The 27,975-nt window shown below is 44.4% G+C and overlaps 1 protein-coding gene across 1 annotated transcript in view; it reads right to left on the bottom strand.

The window, feature by feature from the left end:
* Positions 1-26: 26 nt before the first annotated feature.
* The window catches only part of RIMKLA (ribosomal modification protein rimK like family member A), a 40,279-nt gene continuing 12,330 nt past the window's right edge, over positions 27-27,975 (bottom strand). The window contains exons 2-5 of the mRNA XM_005888969.2: positions 23,911-24,141; positions 17,988-18,074; positions 12,219-12,422; positions 27-8,684 (exon numbers count right to left, since the gene is read on the bottom strand). Coding sequence (XP_005889031.1) covers positions 8,194-8,684; positions 12,219-12,422; positions 17,988-18,074; positions 23,911-24,141 — 1,013 coding nt within the window. The 3' untranslated portion in view covers positions 27-8,193. The remainder of the gene's footprint in view (positions 8,685-12,218; positions 12,423-17,987; positions 18,075-23,910; positions 24,142-27,975) is intronic.

Genomic DNA, 27,975 nt, shown 5'->3' with positions numbered 1-27,975 from the left:
GGACAAAGGCAAACAAAGCATTCTGTTCCATGGCAATAATTTTAATCAAAATCGAAACCAGCAAAACAGTCATTTAGAAATGATTTCTTCCCTGTGGGAGAAGTTAACATTGTTATTACTGTTCAAACCACTTGGAAACAAGCTCTTTGGGTGACTAGTTAAGATATATTCTTTTTTTAAATATATTTATTTTTATTTATTTGGCTGCATTGGGTCTTAGTTGCACCCCGCAGGATCTTCATTGCATTGTTCAGGATTTTTCATTGCGGCACATGGAGTCTGGTTGCAGCACATGGCTCAGTAGTTGCGGTGATGCATAGGCTTAGTTGCTCCAAGGCATGTGGGATCTAAGCTCCCTGACAAGGGATCAAAACTCATCCGTCCCCTGCCTTGGAAAGCGGATCCTTAACCTCTGGACCACCAGGGAAATCTGGAGATATATTCTTTGTGGTACATCTTCCGTTTGCTAGTTAGGCAAGAAAAACTACATTCACTTTTCTGGGGGGAACTTAGCTGAAGTATAGCCCACAGGTGAGACAGAGCCTCAAAAACTCCTAAGTTCAGGAGCAAACCAAACAGATTTCTCATGTGTGAAAAAACAGAAAAATAGAACAAGCAGAGAAGCTGTGTTTTCAAGTGTTTTTCTGCAAGTCAGTTCTGCACATTATGACACTGGCTTCTGAGGAATCCATCACACATGCTACCTCCGTGGAACCAAGATGTTTCAATTCTTCAGTATATCAGTTTCTTTCTTGGTTACCCACTGGCACTGGTATGCTGATAAACACCAGTTTTATCTCCCCAGGGGGGAAAACGATATATTGTGTTTGCCCATCTCTGTGCAGGCGGATATCCCCACCATGGTTGATTTCAGATTACCAATGTGATGTCACTGAACAGTGCAGTTGGGTATAGATGCTCAGCTGCACACCATTCTGTGGCATTTCCACTATACAAACACAATAGATATCAATAACCTCAGGGGCACAGACAATAGTAAAAGGTAGTAAAATAATTATGCAGTGATGAGTTTTGATTATTTTTTACCTATGTTTTAAATATACTTTAATTGTAGGTTTATATAATATATATTTAATTTGGGCTTCCCTGGTAGCTTAGCTGGTAAAGAATCCACCAGCAATGTGGGAGACCTGGGTTTGATCCCTGGGTTGGGAAGATTCCCTGGAGAAGAGCATTGCAACCCACTCCAGTATTCTTGCCTGGAGAATCCCATGGACAGAGGAGCCTGGCAGGCTTGCATGATGGCTGCCTTTAACAACCAGCTCACAAAATTCCTGAAAAGGTAACAATCCGCTCTCATGGGCTGGTCCAATCTGGTACAGCACACCACAGGTACTCTGGGGACCCCTGGGTAGAACTAAACAAATCAGCCACCTGCCTGGTCCTGCCACCATGAAGACCTTTCTTAGTTCTAGACTAAGAGACCATGCTCTCTCCAGATAGTAGAATCAGTGTTCCTTCTAAACAGGCGATCCTGGGGGTCCGATGGGGGCCAGGCCTAGGGCAGCAGAACTTTAGTGCTTTACTGGCTAGTTCCATCTGCTCTCAAGGCTGTCATCCCTGCCAAGTCCAGATGGTGCTGTCGGACTCTCAGAGTTCCCTACACAGTTCACCCCCCTCCCCCAGCCTTCTGACTCCCCTCAGCCTCTGTTTGAGAGATTTAATTCAAATCCCTGGCATCTCCTCCTTCCATTTGATGCAAAGCCAGTAAACCGAATACAGGAAGGGCCAAAGAAGCCAGGTGCTAAATCATCCAAGGTCACGCTGCTTCTCTGCTCTCCAGCCTCCCAGTTGTCTGTGGCAGCCTTTCCTCTAGGATTTTTCTAAGCCAGATACACCCTCTATATCTCACACTAGAGCATCACAGAATCTCAGGGATAGATGGGACCTTTCAGTCATTAAGCCTGAACCACAGCACGCTTGAGCAGCCACCAGCCCTGTGCCCTCCCTCCCCTGCATCTCTTTTCCCAGCTGTAAAGCTGCCGTCTGCCAGCTTTTATCCCTTGGCACTGAGCCATGATCACAAGCGGGAGCTGTTTGTGATTGCTGACAGTGAAGGAAGCAAGAAGAGGAAAACTGCTGAAAGCCAGATCTGTGGTTAAGAGCTTCACATTCAAGACTGTTTATCTACCATATTTACAGGTGACGATGCAAAGGTTAAGCAAGATTAAGTGGCTTTCCTGAGGTCACATAAGCCATAAGTTATCAAGCCAGGATTTGAACCTGGGTAACTCAAACCAGCACCATTTACATCCATCTGTGTTGGCTTCCAAAAAGCATGATGAGCCTGACAGCTAAGGGTGATTATGGTGGTTGTCATGCCTGGCTAGGGTAGTGGGAATGATCAGTGTATCACCCTAAGAGACAGCATTTGAGTTCCTCTTGAGGAGGGAGTGATCTTTGTTCAGGAAGATGCCTCTAATAAGCCACCCATGGTTGAAAGTGAAATCTTGAAGGTAGGGGTGTTGGCAGGAATCAAATTTTAAAAAATCAAATAAAAAAAGGAATGACTCTGCTGCCATCCATGAAAACATAAATGAATTTGGTTGGTCCCAAGAAGGGCTTCCCAGGTGGCGCTAGTTGTAAAGAACCTTCCTGCCAATGCAGAAGATGTAAGAGGTGTGGGTTCTATCCCTGGGTTGGGAAGATTCCCCGGAAGGAATGGCAACCCACTCCAGTATTCTTGCCTGGAGAATCTCATGGACGGGGGAGCCTAATGGGCTACGGTCCATAGCATCACAAAGAGTCGGACACGACTGAAGCGACCTAGAAAGGAGACAGATATTATGTGGGGTGGAAGGTGAGTGGATTCTTCTGTAGGATATCAAATGAGTGTTTTATGAATGGGGGCTCCATGTCTGCATTGCTGTAAAGGCTCCCATTTCCTCCCACATCACCAAAACACACACAGGAACCCACGCCCATGCTGACTCATTTGAAATTTGGTGTGCGTGGAAGTAGGGGTGAGAACTGAGCACGTCTCAGCTGAGGCAGTGCAGAGATGAGACACCACTGCCGCTTAAATGAGGAAGCAGAAGTCTGGAGTCAGCAGTGACTGCCCAAGATGTAAGTCCCTTAGAAATCACGGAGTTCCAAAGGCCCAGTCAGCAGACTTCTCTGGATCTCAAGGAGCAGGGTGTCCTCAGCTGACACATGGGCTACAGCAGGCAAGAATCTCTCCTAGTGGCTGGTTGTAAGGGGGATGTCTGTGGACCTGTGAGTGGAAGGAAACCTTTGACTTTGCAGCTGGTTGCAACTAACATGTTTATCGATCAGGATTCCCCCTCAGGTATGCCTGATGGGAGAAGCTTGGGGCCTTTATGCCCTTGGCATCCATGGGGGGTGGCACTAAGGCCTCTGGAAATCCAAGACATTCTGCAGTGAGGGAACATGAATCAAACTGGGGCCAAGGAAGCCTTCAGTCAGCTTGGCAGGGGCCTTCTCTCACATCCTACCACTGATGGGGTAAGATCTCTTGGCTGGTCGAAAGCACAGGTGATAAGCCAGCATGCACCTGGAAATCTCATATACACCTCTGCAGCTCTTACCTGAAAGTCACATCCAGGAACCGAATCCTTCACACCATGTTGATCCAGAGCAGAGGCTCAGCAGAAGGGGGATGGGTACAGGTTGGCTCCAGGATGGCAGAAAATATTGAGTGCCATGGAAGAACAGAGACACCCCTGGCAGTATGCCAAACCAGTGGGGAACCAGACTGCCTGGGTCCCAGCCTTGCTGCTGACCAGCTAAGTGAACACGGTCTCTAGGATTCAGATTTCCATCTATGGAATAAGACTGAACTGGTTCCAAAGTCCTGCTCTTCTGTGGCCTCAAATCTGGCTCGGTGGGTGACCTTAGTTTCACCTCCGAGCCCCAGTGAATATGAAATGACAGAGCAAGGCTTCCCAATAAGGTTGGAGTGCCAGCACAAGGTTTGGGACCATGCCACAGGTCAGTGTGGGAACTGCACCTGGAGAAGGAAGTGGAAATGCTTGAAGGGACAAGGTTTTCAAACTCAGCTGTGTGTTTCAGAAGGGCGGGCTGCAGTGTAGCCATAGACTTGGAAAGAAAATGCAATGCAGTTTTAAGAAAGGATTAAGACAACATACTCCTGAACTGGGTGGTCTTCTGGGTACAACATTTTAAGCCACAGTCTGAGCTGGAGTTTCAGAAGCAGCCATAACCAGCCCCAGGTTTTCTATTAATACTAGGCTACAGCAGCAGGTCTGGGAACGCTAACTGCAGGGACAGTGACAGGAGGGCTGCTGTCAGGGCTCTTGCCAAAACATCAGCATAAACTAACAGCAGAGAGAAGCCTGCTCAGCCTCGGGCGCAAAAGAAGTGTTAGACCATTTTGCTGACTTTGGACTCACGCTCTGACATGGTTCTGTGATCGCCTGCACGTGGCTTTCTTGGTCATTCACTTCCAGGAGGGTCAGCTCTTACCTGAGTGATTGAAGCTAGCTGCTTCAATCTTCCTCTGATTTACATTAAGAGTGTTCTCAAGACCAGCCTTCATCAGGACTTAAAAAAGGGATGTGTCCCAGTGCACCAGTGGGTTCAGGATGGGGAATGCGGGTATACCTGTGGCGGATTCATTTCGATATTTGGCAAAACTAATACAATATTGTAAAGTTTAAAAATAAAATAAAATTAAAAAAAAAAGAAAAAAAAAAAAGGGATGTGTCTCTCCTACTTCTGCCAAGGTAGATGGGAATCCATGTATCTCATTTTCTTTACACAGAATAGTTTCTAATCTAACAAGTAGGTTAGATCCCTACCTCTAATCAACGCATATTCATGATTCTTTCATTCAAACTCACCAAAGAGCCATTTCTTCCTTTTCCCACTAGAATTTCAGATGATCCCAACTTACCACTTCCACCAAAATGTCACAAAACTATTCCAGACCTTTCTCCTTCTCTTTCTTCCTCATCCTCTCCCCTTCTTCCTCATCCCTTCCCCAGTGGTCATGGAATCCCCTTTGAGTTGCAGGCACTGAGTCTGCAATTGTGACACTAATGGCTTATAATCCACTTACATTGTTGACCAGACCCTCAAGACCTAAAGCCCCAAATCCACCTTCGAGGGGGGATACCCATACCCCTCAGCAATCAGACAAACAGCATGAAGACATTTTTCCCAAGTGCAGAATCATATATATTCTGAGTGACTGAGCTATTGGCATTCAAGTTTTGACCAGTTTCAAGATGCTACTACCAGATAATGGGGAAACTGTATACAGACACCGCAATTTATGTTACATAAGGAAGACTGTTAGTTGATATAGCAGTCAAGAGTTTCAGGTTATATACGATACATCCAGAAGGCTGAATACATTACTCCTTTCAGGTCCTAAGACCTCTGAGAAGCTGCATCCATTTTCAGCCCCCCCACCACTGTTTAGTGTGCTAAAGCCAAGAATTTATGGTCTCTTTCCTTAACTCCTCCCAGAGGAGGGGTGATAGGAAACTGTTAAAAACCAGATGCTATAGGCATCTCTCTACCACCACCCATATAATGCAGTCTCATTAATTAACTCACTTCAACCTCAAAGCACACCGCCCTCAAGAGGTAAATAAAATAGGCATATCCCCTATCAGAAGAATGGAAAAATCGAGGTCAGAGTCAACTTGATTGTATAGGGTTATCAGCTGTTGAAGGGGAGAATCAGAATGAGGAGTTGGCTCTGTGCCCCATGTTCCCTCCAGCAGGCCCTGTGGGCAGCTGTGACGAGGTCGACCCAGCCATCTGGCTGAGGCTCACAGGGCCCACAGCCAGAGTGGGAAATCCTGGAGCAAGGCTACGACCCAGCTGTGCCCCAGCTTTCTCTGCTTCTAGACAGGGCTGGGTTCCGAGCAATGATGCCAATGACTACAGATGTCACTGGCAGCTGGAAAACAGGCCCCTCTTGACAACTCTGGAAGCATCCTCTAGCTGCTCTGCTCAGGATGGGGCCCACTATCATCCCCTTAGTTAAAATGGAGAGACTGAGCTTACACTAAACTGTGGGAAGGGGTGGATGCAGCTTCCAGAAGGTCGTCACTTGGTTCAAAGGTTTACATAGAAAGCATCTGGCCAATTCCAACGAGAACAGACCGAGAACCATTCTGCTAAACCCACCCTGAGTGGTAAAGATAAGGTACATGTCTTAACCTATACTAAAGGTGAAGGATTATCATTTTTCAACTGTACGGACACATGACTGGAGTCGCAGCTCAGTGGCATGCACCTTGTTTGACTGTATTTAAACTACTACTGTGCAGGGCGACATCTCCAGTTTTCAGTTGTACAACTGTTACTTAGTGAGATCTGATTTTAGCCACAGTTATTTTCAAAGCCAGTTTCTATTTAAATGTGTTGTGAAAGAAAACGGACTAGTTTGACTTGACACACATTTTACATTACAGAAGTTCAGGAATTCATACACCCAAATGGGTGTTGCTGCCTTCAAACTAGTCACCTTGGGAAGATGTGTGGTTAGTCGAGGGAAGCTGGCCTTACTCAGAACATTTCTAGAACCCTCCTTGGAGCCATCCACCTGTACGCTTCCTTAATGTTGTTGGTGTTTGTCCTTTAAGGGTAGATTTCTTTTTTGAGGAAGGATTTAACAGCCAAAGAGCATTAGAAGATAAGTCTAAGAAAATGACTGATGGAGCCTGGGATAACCTCTGGGGAGGAGTGATGTAAAAAATGAGGTCTGACTATAAGGTGGTGAGGCCTCTTTTCTTGCATGGCTTCAGAGATAATTCCGAACAGGAAGTCTATGTGGTCTTGGCACATGGAACATTGCAGCTCAAGAGTAAGGTCTTCCAAGGAAGTAAGTACGAACAGGGTGACTCTTGAGTGCATATGTTCTAGTTTATTTGGTTAAAAAGGTAGCCGTGTTCATTTCTGTCATACTTCATACGAGCAGAAATGGAAAACTCCATCTCTGTGATTTCTCCCAAGGGAAGGGTCATCATCTCTGCTAGAAGAGCTAAAATGGAAAGTACTTGGTGTCATGTCAACATTATCTACTTCCCTTCACCATCCCCCCATAAGATGTGCAATGAGTTATCCTTGATACCTGAGTCTCCCCAGTGTGGAAAAGTGAGTAAAGACAGGTCTCTGGAACCTGGGTAAGACTAGTATGTCAATGGGACTGGAGTGTGTTTCCAATGGCTCTATCTACCCAACAGGCCCACAACACCAACTCGTATGAGAAAATCTCCTATAGCTAAGTACACAAAGTTTCAGCAGAGGAAGGGGGAATGATTATTTTTCAGTAGCTCTCTAGGATTAAAAACCCACTGGCTTCTGATGTCAAGTGAACAGGAGCCCACTGAAAAGAAGTCCGTGGTGTTCTAGTGCACGCTGAAGGAAGGAAGTGTGTGGCCACTAGCTCACTGAAATGCATTTCCAGCTGAGGCCAAAGGCAGCAAAGGTGCAAGGGGCTGCTGGGGCTGGCGGTAGTTGAAGCAGGGTCTATATACTTGGCAGTTTGTAGAAAGCTCCAGTTACAGAGCAGGATGTCTGCCAACCACTGAAGTCAAAGGACGCTCAATCTCACTTTCTACAAAGTGCTTCATTGAAGATGCTAATGAGGAAGCTCCCTTTGAAACACCATATCCTGAGTGTCAGAGAAATATGGTCAAGACGGCGATTGATGGGGAGCAGAGACTGATTCTTTTACAGCACTGGGACTGTGTATTCTCTGAGCATCTCTCACACACACACAGGCGCGCGCACACACACACACACACACTCTTAATAAAGAGCACACAACTGCAGTCACATTCCACCTCTTCTGCACGTGCCTCTGTCGGGTGGTTGCTCTTTTGTACAGTATCTCCAGAAGCAGTTCCAACTTAATGGGCTCCACTGCTAAAAGCCAAAGCACAGCACAGAGTTAGTGCCCCAAGTCAGCCGTAACATCCAAGTGCTCGCGGCAGACATCGGTCTCAAATCAATCAGTCGGGATGTTGTTCTCGGTGAGGGTTTTTATATTAGTGTTTCTAAAAACCACAAAGCTAGGCCATTTGCTTAAATCATCATTAGAAAGAATGCCGAGTGCCCAGATGGGATTTCTAGTTTCTGTGCAAATGAAATCACACTAGTCCAGATTTTATTCGCTCAAAACTACTAGGGAAGCAGTAGGATTTGGTTTCAGTGCTGCCAAAAAGCAGGAATTCACTTAAGTTTTAATTCTGAAGCAATCCTGGTGTTAATGTTGTAGCTGGGGTCAGGCAGCATGGGGGCCGGGGCCCCCGCTGTGCTGGCTGAGGAAGCCCGGATCTCTCCCAGTTCAGGCTCACTCTCGCTGGAGGTAGACCCGCTGTTGATGGCATAGACGCTCTCTGCAACTCCCTGAGCTGAAGCACAGCCATCTGGCTCTTTCTTCTCCCTGGGGCTAGCCAAGCCTGGGAGGACGGCCATCTTCCCGGTCTGCCTGTTGGGCAGCAAGGACATGGTGTAGTCTGCAATGATCCCGCCCACGTCTAAGTTGCATGCCTGGTCGAAGGCTAGGAAGCCCACGTTGGCATTTGCCTCACACACCACGAAGGAGCCATCGTCCATGATGAGAAGATCGATGCCACAGAAGTCCATGCCCAGGATGTTAGACACCTGGATAGCCAGCTGCTTGCCTTGTTCCGTCAGCGGGCACATGACGCCCACGCCACCTGTGGGGAAACCACAGTGATGTGACGGTGACACTGTGGCCGAGCAGGACCCTACGGGGCTTCCCAGAATGGACCCTCACCCATGCTCTCCGCTTGCCTTTTGTCTGTAGAAAAACCTTAGTCAAAGAATAAATTTAATCAGAGAAGTGGGAACATGCAGAAAGAAAGGAAAACAGTCCAGCAAGACAAAATAATAATACTTTAGCCATTAAACAAAGCAAGGACTTTAGCTTTCCCTCAAGGACTATAGATAATATTCTGAGCCATGTCCTTTGAGCTGTTTTGCAAATGCTGAAACCCTCACCAGATTGAAGAAGTTAACTATATGCTGTCCACCCCAGCATGTAGACCCCAGACCAGTAGGAACCAGAAGGTTGATGATGCTGAGTCCCCATTATCTCATCACTGATCAATAAGAAGAATGTCCATGAGCTGATCATGCTCAGCTCCCTGAATACTATGAGACTCCTCACTACCCCCTCCAGGCTGGGACACACAGTCCTGTGGGCATTAGCCCACTGTGGCCCCTTTTGCCTGGCAAAGCAATAAAGCTGTTTCTTTTGGTGCTGTGCTGTGCTGAGTTGCTCAGTTGTGTCTGACTCTTTGCAACCCTATGGACTATAGCCCACCAGGCTCCTCTGTCCATAGTGTGCTCCAGACAAGAATACTGGAGTGGGTTGCCATGCCCTCCTCCAGGGGATCCTCTCCTGCATTGCAGGAGGATTCTTTACCATCTGGCCCACCAGGGAAAGTCCAAGAATACTGGAGTGGGTAGCCTATCCGTTTCCCAGGGGAACTTCCTGACCCAGGAATCAAACCAGGGTCTCCTGCATTGCAGGTGGATCTTTACCAACTGAGTTACCTGTAGAATTTCTACTTCTCCCAAAACTCTGTCTCCGAGATTTAATCCGGTCCCAGCGTACAGAGGCCAAATTTTGGCAACAATACAGACACCAACTGACCTTTCAAAGGTCTCAAATGACCTTTCAAAGGAAGGGGGGTATGCTGGCGAGAGGCAGCGAAATGGGCATTTTTATCACTCACAAAAGGTCTGCATGGAAATCAGGACACTCTTTGAGAGAGTAATATGAAAGCAATACTCTTTTTTAGAGTTTAAAAAAATGTTTATATTCTCTGACCTAGTCGTCACACCATGAAGGGAATAACCTTATATAATAGGGAAAAAAGCTTTATGCACAAATATGCTGACGGCACAATTATTCAAAATACTGGAAAATCAAAATACTGGTATACAGTAGTCATTTGATATTTGTTGATGAGTAAATAAAATATTATCATCTAAGTAGCTCACAGCAGAAGAAAGGAGCATAGTTTACAACCATTACTAAAAATGATGGTGAGTTTGAGATCACATGGGAAAATATTCACACTTAAAAGGTATAAAGGCTGTGCAGCATGACCATGATTATGCAAAAAAAACCCCAAAACCCACTGTCAGAAACAAGACCACCAAAATGTTAACAGTGGTTGTCTCTAGATGGTGGGATTAATTGATAAACATCTTTTTTCATTTGACTCTGCCATATTTCCTAACTTTTCTACATTGAGGATGCATTAGAAGAAACTAGAAGAAACAAAATTAACTTATTGTTTTCTGAGAGAGGCTTGTGAGACAAAAATCCCATACCAAGATAGAATCTACTTACTCGTACTTGTTAAAAAGCTAAGACCTCAGATTTAATTGTCTCCCTTTAGTCTTCCTGCAAAGATAACACTTGGGACTTCCTTCGTGGTCCAGTAGGATAAGAATCCGCCTGCCAATTCAGGGGGCACAGGTTAGATCCCTGGTCCAGGAAGATCTCACGTGCCTCAGGGCAACTAAACTGAAGCTGGCACTCTAGAGCCCGTACTCTGCAACAAGAGAAGCCACTGCAGCGAGACGCCTGCGCACTGTGAGGAGGAGGAGCGCCCACTCACCACAACCAGACAAAGCCCGTGCAAAGCAACCGAGACCCAGCAGAGCCACACCAAATAAATCAAGTGGTTAGAAAAAATGACAAAAACGCAACGCTTGCATTCTCATAAACTGATGACTTAAACCTTAACTCTGCCTCTCCACCACTTACTACATTGTATGAGGAAAAGGTTTTAAACAGCTTTAAAACAGTTCATCAAAAAAAAAAAAAGTGCAATATGGATAAATTACAAAGCTGTGTATTTTCCAGTTAAAGAATGAATTCTGTGAAAGACAAACTGATAATACATAAGGTTTGACACTGCGGCAAGACACAGGAGTGTCATGAACACTAAATGAGATAATGTACTAGGTACAGTGTCAACCTCAGCCTAGCACTTGCTTCTTTCACAGCACTTCAGTCACTGTATCTTACGATGACCTGTTCGTACGTCTTCTTCTTTACTGGACTATAAACTTCCTGAGGGCAAGGACTCTCATTAATCCTTACGCTATCAGCAACTACCCTGGAGCCCACTCTGGGAGACCGCTCAACCACACTCCAGCTGAAGGACTGGATTCGTGTTTCGGCCTCTTCATTAGTCACCAGACTTGATACACTCATCTGGTGATTTGGAAAATAACAACTAGGTATTTTTTCACAATACCAACAAATTCCACTCATGACAATAGTTGACAATAGCTTTCTGTAACGAACATAAGAATTTCCATGCCCTTGGAACCATCTCCATTCACCACAAGAGAACACAAGCCTTATCAAAAGGTTAATGGGATGGGGTTATGCATTTGACCCAAACAAACTGCAGCTTTCTAATAACATCAAATATAGAAGAAAAACACAATTAAAGAAAAAAAAAAAGAAATACAATGTCAATTATCAATGCAAGGTAAAAGCATATGCTCTGTCTCCTGCCATTACCTTGGTTTACTTCTCACTTTCTTTCTTTTTTTTGTTTTTGGCCATACCACACTGCTCGAGGGAGTCCCAGACCAGGGATTGAACTCATGCCCTCAGCAGTGAAAGTGCAGAGTCTGAGCCACTGGAACCCCAAGGAGTACCCCCACCGCCTTAGTTTTAGACTTTCCTTACTTCTGGCCTGAGCTGTTGTCGCAGTTTCCAAACTCAGCTCCGCTGCCTCCCTCCTACGCTTTCAATCCATCCTCTTTCCAGACGTCAGTTTTTCTCAAACACCAGCCCTCCCGTCACTCCCTTGTATAATGGGGACTACCAGGTCTTAACGCCTATGACATAGGGTTCACATCGCAGTGTCCTGACATTTCCTGGTTTGACCTCCGTCACAGCCCGTATACCCACCTGTCCCCCACCTGGACTGCTTCCTGCTAAGGGAAAAGGCTTGCTTCTAATTCCTCTCTGTGATCCTGGCACCTCGCAGAGGGTCTGACCAGATAGGAGGGATCAAGACACCTGGACTGGGTGCAAACATCCTGAGATGGTGAAGGACAGGGAAGCCTGGCACGCTGCAGTCCACGGGGTCACAGACAGGTGGACTGAGCAACTGAACAACAAAAACATCCTGATGAAAAGCCCCGGTGGCTTCCCCCTGACCAAAGTCCCACTCTGAGCTTCAGTGCCTCACCAAGAGAGCAGTTGCTCTGCATCCGTCCATCTGTGGAGCAGCGAAGCATGGAGCCTATCACCTGGCCGCCGACCACCACCACCCGGATATCTTTTCCGTGGGACTCCTTCACGTACTTCTGGAACAGGTAGGGCACGTCGTGGCGGATCAGGTGGCAGATGTCTGAGAGGTGGTGTTTATCTCTTGCAAGAAAAACACCTTTTCCTTTAAGAAGAAAGACAAACAGCAAAAAAAGGAGTTAGACACGCCTCTGAGCACGGTCCTTGCCATCCCACCTCCCGGTCCAGAGTCAACCATTCTTTCCCAACCTGCCTCACTCTGGCCCCTTCAACTTCTCTGAGTTGACTCTTGTGTCTTCTCAAATGGCCATCAAATTTTATTTTCCCTGGGTTTTGCTCACCTCCCTCTCTGTTCACAATGTTTTTTTTTTTTTTTCCCAAAATGAAATCAAAATGTATCCCAGAAACACACAGAAGAGGCCAAAATAAAATCTTAAGAATCTAGTTAATTCGGTTCCAAAACTGGAGGATGCTGATCTGTCAGAGTCCATGCCTCACTCACTTTTGTTTAAATCCCCCAAACTTACTGTGTCAATCAATGTTTATGGAACATAATTAACTGAACATACTTTAGAGAAATTCCCAGTTGAGATGGAGAGAGACCATGAAAGATAACGACACAGCCTGATATGGCATTAGGAGAGGTCAGTGCTGAATACTATGGGAGTTCAAGAAGTAGCCACTGCCAGATGTCCTGAACTTTCAAACATAAGAAATGTATTATTTGGCTATATCCATTTCATTCTAAAAGGAATGACCCATACTTCTACTGATGTCTGGGGAAAGCATTCCTACTTGATTCCAAATTCTTTATTTTCTGCCTGAATCACTTACGCTTTTGAATTGCTTGACATCTGCCTTTCCATTTGCACATTAGCTAACAGATCTGAGCAGGGGGGCCTGAAGGGTTTCCCCTACAAATCTGACATGAACATACTATACCCTGAACCTTGTTAGCAAATATGGAACAAAGAGATGGTCTTCCTAAGATTTGTTACTACCTTAGAAAGAGTGGGACATTTCTGAAGTCTCAAAAAAAAAAAAAAAAAAAGAGGGATGGGTATCAGTCCCCAGTGGCGAATAAGATCAAGAAGTAACCTCCAAAACACGGCGTGGTCATTGGACATTTGGCACCAGGAGATCTGGCGTCTGGCAGCAGATGGCTGGGATTCAGTGATAGGAGGATTTTCAGCAGAAATGAGGGCTAAAAACAGGTTCCTTGGTTCCTGGCACAGAGCTTCCAATATGGGGCTTAGTCTGCAGTTAATTAAGGAGCTACAGTTTTAAAGCAAGGAGGGAAAAAACTAGGGTGGTGTGGGGGAAGAGTACTAAGGTTATTTAATCATCTACTGTGCGCCAAATACTTGATTTTTTAAAATTATATCTTTCATATTTCATGCTAGCTCTGTGAAGGCATTAGGACAAGTATAGCTATTTTTGTTTGACAGAAAAGGAACATTAGGCCCCACAAGATTAGTAACTTTCTGAAGGGCACATCTTGCATGAGTCCATCGCCTTCTTGAGATTTATTTCCATATACCAGAGCCTAACAGCTGCTGCAACTTTGCTCACTCCCTATCCACTGTCGCTCAGATGCTGCGTGTTACAACCAACCTGAAAATGAAATTAAGAACACCATTCCGCTTACAATAGTATCAAAAGGAATACATTTAGCCAAACAGGTTCAAGACTTATTCACAGAAAAGTACAAAACATTTTTGAAAGTAATTAAAGACTGAAATAAGTGGAAAGACATTCCATGTTCAAAAAACAGAAGACAATATTGTTAAGATGGAAATACTCCTCAAATTGGCCTACAGATTCAATGTAATCCCCACCAAAACTCCAGCTTCCTTTTACTTCAGAAATTGATATACTGGTCCTAAAATTTATATGTAAATTTATGGGACGGGTTTGGGTGGACTCCGGGAGTTGGTGATGGACAGGGAGGCCTGGTGTGCTGCGGTTCATGGGGTCGCAAAGAGCCAGACATGACTGCGTGACTGAACTGAACTGAATAGCCAACACAATCTTGAAAAAGAAGGACAAAGTTGGAGGACTTGAACTTCCCAATTTCAAAATTTTCTACTGGGGGCTCAGATGGTAAAAGAATAGGCCTGCAATGCGGGAGATCCGGGTTCGATCCCTGGGCCGGGAAGATCTCCTTGAGAAGGGAATGGCAACCCACTCCAGTATGGCAACCCACTCCATGCCTGGAGAATCTCATGGATAGAGGAGCCTGCTGGGCTACATACCTTCCACAAGGTCACAGAGAGTCAGACATGACTGTGTGACTGTTACATACATGCACACACAACAGTGTGGCATAAGGATAGACATATAGATCAATGAGACAGAACTGAGAACCCAGAATAAACCCCCCATACAGATGGTGGATTTTTGACAAGAGTTCCCAGAGCATTCAGTGGGGAATCAACAGTCTCTTCAACAATAATACCCGGAAAACTGGATATTCACAGGCAAATGAATGAAATTTGACTCCATCACACCATATACAAAAATTAATTCAAAATGGATCAAACACTCCAAATGTAAGGGCTAAAACTGTAAAACTCTTAGAAAGAAAAATAGGTGTAAATCTGTATGACCTTGGATTAGGCAAGCACAAAATGACATCAAAAGCACAAGTAATCAAAAGAAAAAATTGGACTTCATCAAAATCAAAACCTTTTGTACATCAAAGGATGCTATCAAAAAAAAAGCAAAAAGACAACCTACAGAGTAGGAAGAAATCATGCTCAAATTATGTATCTGGTAAGAGTGTAGTAACCGCAATACAGCAAGAGCTCTAAAAAATGTAATACAAAGATCAGTAAACCAACTGAAAATGGGCAAAGAATTTGAAAAGTCATCTCTCCAAAGAAGATATACAAATGGGCAATAACCTGAAAAGATGTTCAACATTAGTCATTAGGGAAATACAAATCAAAATTATAGTACAATCCCATAAACACCCACTAGGATGGCTATAATAAAAACAAATTAGACATTTAAAAGTTGCTGAGAGAGTAAATCTTAGACATTTTTACAATAAGGAAAAAAATTCTGTACCTATGACGGATATTAACTTACTGTGATCATTTTGCAATACATACAAATATTGAATCACTATGATGTACACCTGAAACTAATATAATGTTTCACATCAATCATACCTCAATTAAAAAAAGATTTTAAAAATTTAAAAATAAATCTGTAAAACAGACCTATATATTACTAATGCTTGGCAAACATGCATTTTTGTTCTTTTTGCTTTGTGACTTGTTTTTATTGTGGAGGTATGGTGACCATTTAACATCACTTGCCTAGGCCAATTAATATACCTAATATAAAAGTTTTACTTAGTATGTGGTGAAAGTAGAACTCTCATACATTGCTGGTAGGGATATAAAACGGCATAACTGTTGTGGAACACCACTGTAGGGAAGCATTGGTGGTTTCCCTAATGTTAAACACAGAGTGGCCATATGACCCCGCAATTCCCTTCTTAGGTGTACATATACACCCAAGAGAAATGAAAACATATATTCACACATATGTGCACCAATGTTCACATCAGCATTATTCATAATAGCCGCAAAGCAGAACAACCCAAATGCCCATCAATGGATAACAGATAAACAAAATGTGGCATATCCATATAAAATATTACTGAGTCATAAAAAGGGATAAAAACCTGATCCATTCTCCAGCATGGATGATCCTCACAAACATTACACTAAAAGAAACCAGACACAAAAGGCCACATATTGTACAGTTCCATTGATAGGAAACATCCAAGAGGCAAATCCATAGAAACAGAAAGTAGATTAGTGTTGCAAGGGACCAGGGGAGGGACCACTGGGATTGATCTTTGACAAATACAGGGTTTCTTCTGGAGGTGATGAAAATATTGTGGAATTAGATAGTGGGGGCTACCCTGGTGGCTCAGACAGTAAAGAATCTGCCTGCAATGCAGAGGACCTGGGTTCGAGCTCTTGGTCAGGAAGATCCCCTGGCAAAGGAACTGGCTACCTGCTCTACTATTCTTGTCTGGAGAATTCCATGGACAGAGGAGGAGCCTGGCAGTCTACAGTCCATGGGGTTGCAAAGAATCGGGCATGACTGAGTGACTAACATTTATTTACACAATGGTTGTACAGAAGAGTAAAACTACTAAAATCCTCATAATTGTACAACATAAAATGGTACGTTTTTTGTTTTATGAATTATCTCTTTTTAAAACATCTATAAGTACTACATCTGCTATTTAGTTTACTTATCATCTGTCTTACCTTTCTACAGTGTGAGCTCCTTGAGGGCAGGAAGTTTTGTTCTGCTCCTTTCTGTATCCCCCTAGCACTTTGTGGGCACTCAATAAATATCAGCTGAATTTTATTTCACGTATATTTCACCACAATAAAAAAACAAGTTGCGACACTGCATTTTTGCACTGCAGTATATCTGAACAGTATTCAGAGCCCCACCTCACCATCCCAACTCATTTCTCTTACTTCTCAACTCCTTTCCCAGGTTGCTCTGCCCACGCCGGCTTCTGCATGCTGCTTACCCAGTTCAAATTCCAGATTCCAAATGAAGTCTCCTTTCCTTCCACTGAAGCCTTCCCTGCCTCAGGGCAGAGCGGGCCCCTCCCTCCATGAGGCTGAACCAGGCGCTAGGGCCTGCATGGCACAGTGGTCATCGCCTGCAATGCAACGTCTCTACCCTCTACACAGCGAAGACCAAGAGCAGGCTGGGTGTCAGGTTCATGGGAACTGCTCATTCCATGTCCACCCAGGGTACCTCCTGTCACTCCAGATGCCCTGAGCAGTAAAGGATGCCATCTGGGTATCATCAGAAGGTACCCGCTCACATACCACAGGGGAGGGGAACTACTTCTGGCTGCACACATCCTCTTCAACTACTGTGTCCTGAGCACTGTAGGAGGTCCTGGGGACAGAGATGGGCAGGACCAAGTTCCCACCTCTGAGCAGCTGCAGTAGGAAAGGGGAAAAGGCACAGAAATCTATCCCTGTAGTAAAGCGTAGTACTATGCTGGAGGCAAGGATGAAGTGCTTCGGCAACATGAAGGGAAGAGTGATCAACTTTGGAAGAGAGGGAAAGAGACCAGGGTTGTGGAGGGAGAAGAAATGACGTGAAGCTGGCTTTAACACCCAGGCAGAAGCTCACTAGAGCACAGAGGAAGGCAGCATCCCCAGAAAAGGGAAGAGAACAAAGATTTTTTAAGAGAGCAGGAGACAGTCTAGGCTAGAATGGATTGTGGAGTGTTCAGGTAGCCAGAGAAGGCTGCCAAGGTATGTGGACACCCTCCAAGGTGAGGAATAGGAACTGTGTCTAACAGGCAACACAAGCTCTTGGGAAGGTTTTTCAGCAAAGGGGTGACAAGAAGAGATCTATGTTCCAGAGAAACTGTTTCCCACAAAGACGAGCGGATGCACTGGCAGTGGAGTTCAGGAAACCAGTCAGAACCAAGTCAGGAGTCTACTGCGAGAGTCTAGGGAAGGGCCGGGAAGGGTGTGGACAAAGCTACAACAGTGGGAACAGCGAGAAGGGGACAGAGCTAAGGACTACACCACAAGCTCCGCCAGGGGGAGCTCCGTCTCTCTGAGCAGCCCTTCTGCAGCGCGGGGGCGAGGGTCTCGTCCGCAGAGCTGCCGCCCAACCAGAAGCCGGGGCAGAGGGCACTGACCCCGGTGTCCGCGCGTGCTCTTCACCACCACGGGGTAGCCCAGCGGCTCGGCTTCATCGATCATTTTCGAAAAGTCTTCATGTCCACCTGTCAAGAAAAGCGAAAGTCAGGGAAGGTGAGGCTGTTGGTGAGGGGCGGGGGGGTCTGTGGGAATTCTTTAGAGGCCTTAATTCTCTGATTAAGGCAATTTGAACCCATTCCGTCCGACAGACTATGTATTTGTACCTGTCATCCAAAAGGTGGGAGCAGAGAGAGAAGGTAAGTGGCATTATCAGGGGCTTCTACCTGGCAGAGGCTTCACGTGCTCCAGTCCATGTCATCCTCATGACAAGCCCATGGGCAGGGCAGGGATTTTTTTCCCTTATCATGGCTGGGGTAGGCAGACCTCTAAGGAGGCCCCCGAGATTCCTACCTGCTGGTGTACATGCCCTGGATAATCCCCCTCCTAAGTGTAGGAGGGGCCTGTGACTATGCTGGGACAGCATTCCTGTGATCAGGCTAATAATCAGTTGACTCGAATTAATTAAAAGGGAGATATTCTTGGTGGGCCCTGTCCTAATCAGGTGAGCCCTGTAAAAGAAGGTGAAGCAGCAGAGAAACTCTCCTGCTGGCCTTGGGGGAGTGAACTGCCATGCTGGAGAGAAGTCCATGTGACAGGGCCAGGCGGGCAGCCTCTAGGAGCTGAGAATGGCCCTAAATTAACAACCAGCAGAAAGAGGGGACCTCAGTCCTACAACTACAAGGAACTAAATGCCAACCAGTGAGCCTGGAAAATCCCAGACCTCAGATGAGATCTCAGCCCAGCTGCACCTTGATTTCAGCCTAGTGAGACCTGAGTATAGAACCCGGCTATGCCATAGCTAGACTTCAGACCTTCCAAAACTGTGAGTTGGTAAATGGGTGTTGTCTAAGCTGCCGAGTTTTCAGTAGATTGTTGTACAGAGGTAGAAAACCATTATCCAAAGAAACCAAGTCTGGGATTTGTCTCATCCAAGGTTAAGGCATGACTGAATTGGCTCCACTATACTCCTTTAAGCCTTCATTTAAAAACTGTGAATATATATATTAAAAAAAATAAAAAAAACTGTGAATATTAATATGTATTAAAATCCTTCTAAATTGTTTTATAAGCTTCCTTGATTTCCTACACTTTGCATCTTTGTTGTTGTTGTTTAGTTGCTAACTTGTGTCTGACTCTTTTGTGACCCCATGGACTGTAGCCCACCAGGCTCCTCTGTCCATGGGATTTCCCAGGCAAGAGTACTGGAGTGGGTTGCCATGTCCTTCTCCAGGGGATCTTCCCTACCCAGGGATCAAACCCACGTCTCTGCATTACAGGCAGATTCTTCACCACTGAGCCGCCAGGGAAGCCCCTTTGTATCTTTAGGGGACCATTATTCTTCCTACCACAGGTGTTATAGTTCATCAAATTTTTTGCAAAACAAAATACTCTGAAATACTAATAAGACCTGTCACAAAAGTGCTAATGATTTTTAAAAATGAAAAGCAGCATACAGAGGCAGTGCAGATAAAACAGGGGCATCATCACATGAAAACATTTTATAAGAAGAGAACTCCTAGCTTCCTGATACCCACTGATAAAGGTAACTCCTCTCTAACGATCTTTTTGTCCTTCCCTAGAATACAATGCAAGGAAGGCCCTTTATTTATTTATTTATGGCTGATGGTATGTGGACTCTTAGTTCCCCAACCAGGCACTGCACCTGCACCCCTTGCATTGGAAGTATGGAGTCTTAATCACTGGAGTGCCAGCCAAGTCCCAAGAGGGGTTTTTCTTATCTGAGGCCATTCCTGTACCTGGGCCTCAGACTCCTTTCCCTCTCGCCTCCTCAGGGATTTTGCAATATTAAGTGTCCTCCCTCTGCTGTATCTTCAACCTCTCAGTTCAGAATGGCAGCAGTATTTTAAACACGCTCAGTCGTCTCCCATCTTAAACAAATAAAACCCATTCCTTGACCCTGAATCATCCCTTAGTTACAACCTTGAACACAGTAGGGAAAACCGCCAGACCATTCAGGTAAGACCTAAATCAAATCCCTTACGATTATACAGTGGAAGTGAGAAATAGATTTAAGGGACCAGATCTGATAGACAGAATGCCTGATGAACTATGGACGGAGGTTCATGACATTGTACAGGAGACAGGGATCAAGACCATCCTCAAGAAAAAGAAATGCAAAAAAGCAAAATGGCTGTCTGAGGAGGCCTTACAAATAGCTGTGAAAAGAAGAGAAGCGAAAAGCAAAGAAGGAAAGGAAAGATATACCCATTTGAATGCAGAGTTCCAAACAACAGCATGCAGAGATAAGAAAGCCTTCCTCAGCGATCAGTGCAAAGAAATAGAGAAAAACAATAGAATGGGAAAGACTAGAGATCTCTTCGAGGAAATTAGAGACACCAAGGGAACATTTCATGCAAAGATGGGCTCAATAAAGCACAGAAATGGTATGGACCTAACAGAAGCAGAAGATATTAAGAAGAGGTGGCAAGAATACACAGAAGAACTGTACAAAAAAGATCTTCACGACCCAGATAATCATGATGGTGTGATCACTCACCTAGAGCCAGACATCCTGAAATGCGAAGTCAAGTGGGCCTTAGAAAGCATCACTACAAACAAAGCTAGTGGAGGTGATGGAATTCCAGTTGAGCTATTTCAAATTCTGAAAGATGATGCTGTGAAAGTGCTGCACTCAATATGCCAGCAAATTTGGAAAACTCAGAAACTCAGCAGTGGCCACAGGACTGGAAAAGGTCAGTTTTCATTCCAATCCCAAAGAAAGGCAATGCCAAAGAATGCTCAAACTACCGCACAATTGCACTCATCTCACACGCTAGTAACGTAATGCTCAAAATTCTCCAAGCCAGGCTTCAGCAATACGTGAACCGTGAGCAAGCTGGTTTTAGAAAAGGCAGAGGAACCAGAGATCAAATTGCCAACATTTTCTGGGTCATCGAAAAAGCAAGAGAGTTCCAGAAAAACATCTATTTCTGCTTTATTGACTATGCCAAAGCCTTTGACTGTGTGGATCACAATGAACTGTGGAAAATTCTGAAAGAGATGGGAATACCAGACCACCTGAGCTGCCTCTTGAGAAATCTGTATGCAGGTCAGGAAGCAACAGTTATAACTGGACTTGGAACAACAGACTGGTTCCAAATAGGAAAAGGCTGTATATTTTTACCCTGCTTATTTAATTTATATGCAGAGTATATAATGAGAAACACTGGGCTGGATGAAGCACAAACTGAATCAAGATTGTGGGAGAAATATCAATAACTTCAGATATGCAGATGACACCACCCTTATGGCAGAAAGTGAAGAAGAACGAAAGAGCCTCTTGATGAAAGTGAAAGTGGAGAGTGAAAAGGTTGGCTTAAAGCTCAACATTCAGAAAACTTAAGATCGTGCCCTGCAGTCTCATCACTTCATGGCAAGTAGATGGGAAAACAGCGAGAGATTTTATTTTGGGGGGCTCCAAAATCACTGCAGACGGTGCCTGAAGCCATGAAATTGAAAGACACTTACTCCTTGGCAGTAAAGTTATAACCAGCCTAGACAACACATTAAAAAGCAGAGACATTACTTTGGCAACAAAGGTCCGTCTAGTCAAGGCTATGGTTTTTCTAGTGGTCATGTTTGGATGTGAGAGTTGGACTATAAATAAAGCTGAGTGCTGAAGAACTGATGCTTTTGAACTGTGGTGTTGGAGAAGACTCTTGAGAGTCCCTTGGACTGCAAGGAGATCCAACCAGTCCATTCTAAAGGAGATCAGTCCTGAGTGTTCAATGGAAGGACTGATGTTGAAGCTGAAACTCCAATTTTGACCACCTGATGCGAACAGCTGACTCATTTGAAAAGATCCTGATGCTGGGAAAGATTGAAGGTGGGAGGGGAAGGGGATGACAGAGGATGGGATGGTTGGATGGCATCACCAACTCAATGAACGTGAGTTTGAGTAAACTCCCGGAGTTGGTGATAGACAGGGAGGCCTGGCGTGCTGCAGTCCATGGGGTCGCAAAGAGTCAGACACTGCTGAGTTACTGAACTGAACTGATCCCTCTGATCAAACTATCAAAGGGCTTCCATTTCCTCACACCCCACTCACTTCCTCATCCCCGACAGGATGGTTTTTCTTTCCAATGCTAAAGTGAAGCTGTAGTCATTGAACGCCCTGTGCTACATCCAACACACGTCTCTGTGCTTATGTCATGTGTCTTTTTAGAATCAAGCACGACTTTTCGTTATACCACTCTCTGTGGCATGTTCTTCCCATTGGCGTCTGTCGCCTTTCTTCTTTCTCTTCTCACCTTTCCAGTTGCTCTCACTTGGCTTCTTGCATAAGTTCTTCTTCCTTTTCCTATTCCCTAAAGGATTCTCTCCCAAACTCTCTTTTATTAATTATTATTTTATTATGATAAAATAGACATAACAAAATTTACCATTGAACCATTTCATGCAGCTCAGGCCTCTCTTCATTCTGCATATTCTCCACTCTTGTGATTTCACTGAACGTAATGGAAGTTTCCACATCTACTTCCGTAGTCGACACCTCTCTCAGGAGCTCCAGATTCATTTATCTGGTGCCTACTGAATACTTTTACTCGCTTACTGTAGAAACCTCATATAGAATGTGTCCTAAACCCAAATAATCTCTCCCAATAATGCCTTGCCCTACCCACCCGTCTGTTTCTCTTCTTCCCTGGAACACTCATTGAGTTTTTGCTTTCTCATCTGGTGGCCCAAACCAGACACCAGAGTCACTCTTGATTCCTCTCCACTGTGCTAACACCCAAACAATCATCATGTCCTCATATTTGTCTCCTTAAATCTTGAATCTGTTCACTTCATACCTACTCTAACCACCTTATAGTTTCGGCCATCATTGCTCAGCTGCATCATTTATAAAGCCTACCACTGTACACGGCCTCCCTAATAGCTCAGTTGGCAAAGAATCTGCCTGCAATGCAGGAGACCTTGGTTTGATTCCTGGGTCAGGAAGATCCCCTGGAGAAGGGAAAGGCTACCCACTCCAGTATTCTGGCTTGGAGAATTCCATGGACTATATGGGGTCGCAAAGAGTCAGACACGGCTGAGCGACTTTCACTTTCACCACTATATATCCTGTCTCTCCTTTACCTCTGGTCTAATTCCTTCTCTGCAGTGTAGCCAAACTGACATTCTGACCTCTCATCAGGCCATTTCCTTGCTTAAAGCCCTCCAATAACTTCCTGTTAGTCTCAGGATTACCCCAACCTCTTTCATATACTGTAGATGGCAACTTCTTATCTTTCTAGCCATATACCTCAACTCTAGTTCCCTGATATTCTACAAATTACTCAAAATAACACCAATCGGTCATGTTCTCACTTACCTTTAGATCTTTCTATATTCTGCTTGCTTCTTAGACTGCTCCCTTACCCACCTTGCTTTAGCTCAATAATGTCAGCTTTATCTCTTTTGGGAAGTCTTCAATATCCTAAACTAAATTAGGAGCTCTCCTACAAACCCATACCATCTTGCACTAACTCTTATCCTGGCACTTACTACACTGCCCTGAAACTGCCTGCTTACTTGCTGTCCTCTGCCCCTGATGAACTGCAAATGCCTTGAGAGCAGGACTCTCCTGCTTACTGCTAAAGCAGAGTGCCTAGTGTGGTGCTTGGCACACTGCGTGTCCCAGCTACATATTTAATGAACGAATTCCAGAGAAAAAGGAGCAAAGACATTTCAGACAGAGGGAATGACTATGATACAGACTCAAGGTATTGACTCAACTAAGATGAACAGATTCACCTTGAAAGCCAACAAGAGCTACTAGAGGGCTTCTGGGGAGAGAGAACATAAGAGATGTGGGCAATTTGGAAAAACAAGGCTCAATTCTATTTTAAGGACACTCACCATAGGAGAAGGTGTCTGGCATGGGGACCCCATGCCCAGCCAGCTCCTGGAATGTCCAGAATTTGTTGATGCAGTTTAGAATGCTCTGTGGGCGGTTGACTAAGCGGCAACCCAGCTTCTCCAGGTGTCGCAGGACGGTGATGTCACTGTCCGACTGCACGGAGGGCGTGGGCACGCGGACAAGCACCACGTCTGGGAAAGTGGTGAGCGCCTTCTGGTTCAGCTGCAGGCCTGCAATCAAAGGAAGAAGTGAGCTGTGTGCTGGCTGTCATCTAATCCCACCAGAAGCACTGGTTCCAACAGATGCCTCAAGACTGAAGTTAGCAGAAAGAAGAGCCTTGAAAGTGGCACTTGAATATCCTGTTGTAATGAGAGGCTATTGTCCATCTTATACTCTAAGCAAATGAACACTGAGGAAATTCAAAACAGTGAATGGGGGCAGGGGAGGAGGGCAGTATACCGAGAATAACCCAAGTCAGAAAAATCCACAGGAGATAATATAGTGCAGTACCTCCTTCCATATAGCACTATTAATAGTATTCCCTAAAACTTGGTGGCTTAGGAGGCTGGAGACAATGATAGGGAATGCAGTATAAGACACTTAAGGTATTTTTACTACTCTCATGATTTCATCTTTAAAAGTCATCTGGAATATTATGAATATAATGAATGTAAAATGTCAATGTTAAGTGAAAAAGAAACAATACAAAATTATCGATATAAGTGAGAAAAGGTATATCAACATTTTAACAGTGGTAATGGTAATAGATGATTTCCTATAATTATCCATATTTTCCAAAATGCCTCCAACTGTATATTACCTTTATAACAAAAAACTTAAAAAATAATCAATCTACTAAAAGTCAATTTAATATTAAGAAACACTAGAATGCATCACAAAACAATTGATCTGTATAGCCAAAGGACTTAAACCTGCATGATACTGGATGAACTGGGAGTATTAGCTTGTGATGAGGACTCAGAGGAACAGGAGTGCAGTCTTCAATTATCTGTAGGGTTCCATGAAGAAGAATTACTTGGCTTGTCTTCTGTGACCTCAGGAGATAGAGCTGAGGAGCTATCCATAAGAGCATTATTTTGTCTGACTGCTCACTGCTGTGACCCCAGCCCCTAGAACAGTATCTGGTGCGTGGTAGGCACTCCATGTTTGTTTAATTGTATAGAAGCTACATAGAGATAGATATGGGCTCAACAAAAGGGATACTTTTCTGCTGTCTTAGGATGGAATGGGCTGAGGCTCATTAGGTCATTCAAGGATGGCACAGAAGGAATGTCACAGCAACCTGCTTGATCTCTTTCAACCCTGCTAGCCTATGGTTTGTATTACTCTTAGTAGTTAACTGGGCATCTCCAGTGCACTCAGCATTTGGGGATACAATGACAGAGACAGGAAGTGGACTGGAGAGGGCAATGAGAAGTGAGTTCAGGGAATTACTTGGTCTGCCTTAGTGAACCTTAAAGGAGTCTCTAACATGCTCCACAGAAAACCTTTTAAACACAGTTCGAGAACCATGTTATAGACTTTAACCTAAAGCACCTTTGATTTCGTAAGTGATAAAAAGTGCACAACCATATTAATTTCAAGAAAATAAAAGTTACCAAGGAAGTTACTATTTCTCTATACAGGGATGAATTATATCAATACAAAAACTCTAAGCAAAACAAAACAACAGCAACCAAACAGAAAAACCCAAACCACAGAACGACTACATGGATCTAACTTGCACAGTTTCCTCCCATTCTAGATGTTTCACCAATTTAAAGCAAAGAGAGTAAGTGCAATCATTAAGTTAAATTGTTTTCAGTACTTCTGTTGACAGCGTGAACCCAAGGAACTGGAACGTAATTCTCAGGGATGATGTCTAAAGAGCATTCAGGTTATCTTCACTTTGCCATCAGAAAACAGTATCATTTATATGTGCTTTTTCCTTTGCCACTAATAGCCCCTGGGGAAAATAATCTGAAAGGGGGGAAAAAGCAAACCCTGAGTAATATCCTCAAAATTGGTAGGAGAAGAAAGAAAAGTATTCAAGTTGGTGAAAAAGGTGAGGAAATACAGAACAGTCAGGGGAAAAGTGACAGCCCAGAACGACATTACATAATGAGGTAATATATGCAAAAATGCTTTAAGAACTACGAAATGCTATGCATATGCAAGGCACCGGCATTTTTACTGCACAGACATTCTACGGAGCAAGGTAGGACACTTTATGGAGATTTGCACCACCTGATGAGAAAAATGGCTTTGCAACAGAAAAGTGACCTAGAGAGATGAGAAGCAGCAGAAACATCTGGCTTTTAAATCTTAACAGGAGACCACAGACAAACAGTTAAACTTCTAAATGGGAAGAAAAGAATTCAGTCATTTCTGGAAATACCAACCACACGTGGACAGAGACAGCTCAGCCTCGACAAGCAGATTCACGTACACCTAGAAGTCTTACCAGGACTTCATCTCTCTTCTCCAAAGGTAAATCTTTGGGCCTGGCTCATTCCAACTGAAGCCTTTAATAAACGAAGAATGGAATGGATTAACGTGGAGCTGAAAAGGCTCTTGCAAGCAGTTAGACAGATGTGGCCTCTGACTGTGCTGGCCTCCAGCTCTGTGCAGAGAGGAGCATGATGGATTTAGGGAAAACATCAGTACAACCAGTTCTTTCTCTGCCCACTGACCCAGCTCCAGCATCCATGCTATGGGGCAACGTCACCTGCCCCCGATCACTCCCGTTTTCTTTGCTGTCTGTACCTTGGGCTTCCCGTGTGGTGCCAGTGGTAAAGAATCTGCCTGTAATGCAGGAGACGTGGGTTTGATCCCTGCGTAGGGAAGATCCCCTGGAGGAGGACATGGCAACTCATTCCAGTATTCTTGCCTGGAGAATCCTATGCACAGAGGAGCCTGGCAGGCTACAGTCCAGAGAGTCGCACAGAGTCAGACATGACTGAAGCAACTTAGCACAGCAGGTCACGGCACCTTGTCCAAATTAAACATTTCTAGAAGCAGGAGACAAGAGTCTGCAGCTTGTGATGGCATCCATCAGCAGCAACGGCAGTTCCGCACAGCCATGGCCAAGAACAGCTTGGATTTAAGGCTGCTGCTAAGTCACGTCTGTCGTGTCCGACTCTGTGCGACCCCATAGATGGCAGCCCACCAGGCTCCCCCGTCCCTGGGATTCTCCAGGCAAGAACACTGGAGTGGGTTGCCATTTTGTGCTCGGCAAACCTGTCAGTGAATTCTTGAGCCTTTAACCACTTAGTAATCTCTCTCCCTCTTCCCATAAATATCTCCTCTCAGGAAAGGATGGAGCTTAATGTGTCACCTTTCCTGGGATCATTAACATTCCCACTGCAATCTATGGGCCTTACGCCAAGGGAATGAAAGGCTGATGCAGGAACTCAGAGAGGGCAGGCTTCTGCTTTGCTGGCAAGGGATGGAAGGAAAGCCCGAACCATGAGGGGCTCATTCCCTCAATAACAAGCGATTTCATGTGATTAAGTGCCCTAGTGCTCTTGGGTATCACCTTGACCTGGACATCAGGGTGAAGGGAAAGAAGCTGAGTTGCTTCTGGGATATTTGGGATCTCTCAGGCTCCTAGACTGGGCTTGAAATTTACTATTTAGCCTCGAACCAATTTTTTTTTTTTTTTTAATTAAAATGATTACTCTGTCCCCGAACAGGTCCATAAGATTGTGAGAATGATCCGACCCCAAACTAGTTAGTACAATGATGAATAACCAACCTTGCTTAAATCAACTTTTTGAAACCACAATATTTCCTCCATATTACTTCCAAAAAGAATAATATATTTTCATGGGTAATTACGTTCTGATTTCCTTTCGACTCTATTATTTATATTTGGAGATATGTTTAATGTATTAAAAACAAGATAGAAAAGTGAGTAACTTTTCCAAAGAATTGAGCCTGTTTTTCTTCCTAACCTATATATTGGATTAAATTAATTCTACAGAACTAGACTTTTGCATTTATATGTACAACAGCAGAGAAATGCACATAATAATACAGAGAAATAGCTTTAGAAATAAGTC

This window comes from Bos mutus, chromosome 3 (assembly GCF_027580195.1).
Source record: "Bos mutus isolate GX-2022 chromosome 3, NWIPB_WYAK_1.1, whole genome shotgun sequence".
Lineage (NCBI taxonomy): Eukaryota > Metazoa > Chordata > Mammalia > Artiodactyla > Bovidae > Bos > Bos mutus.
Note: the sequence above shows the minus strand (reverse complement) of the source record. Positions and strands in the feature narration are given on the sequence as shown.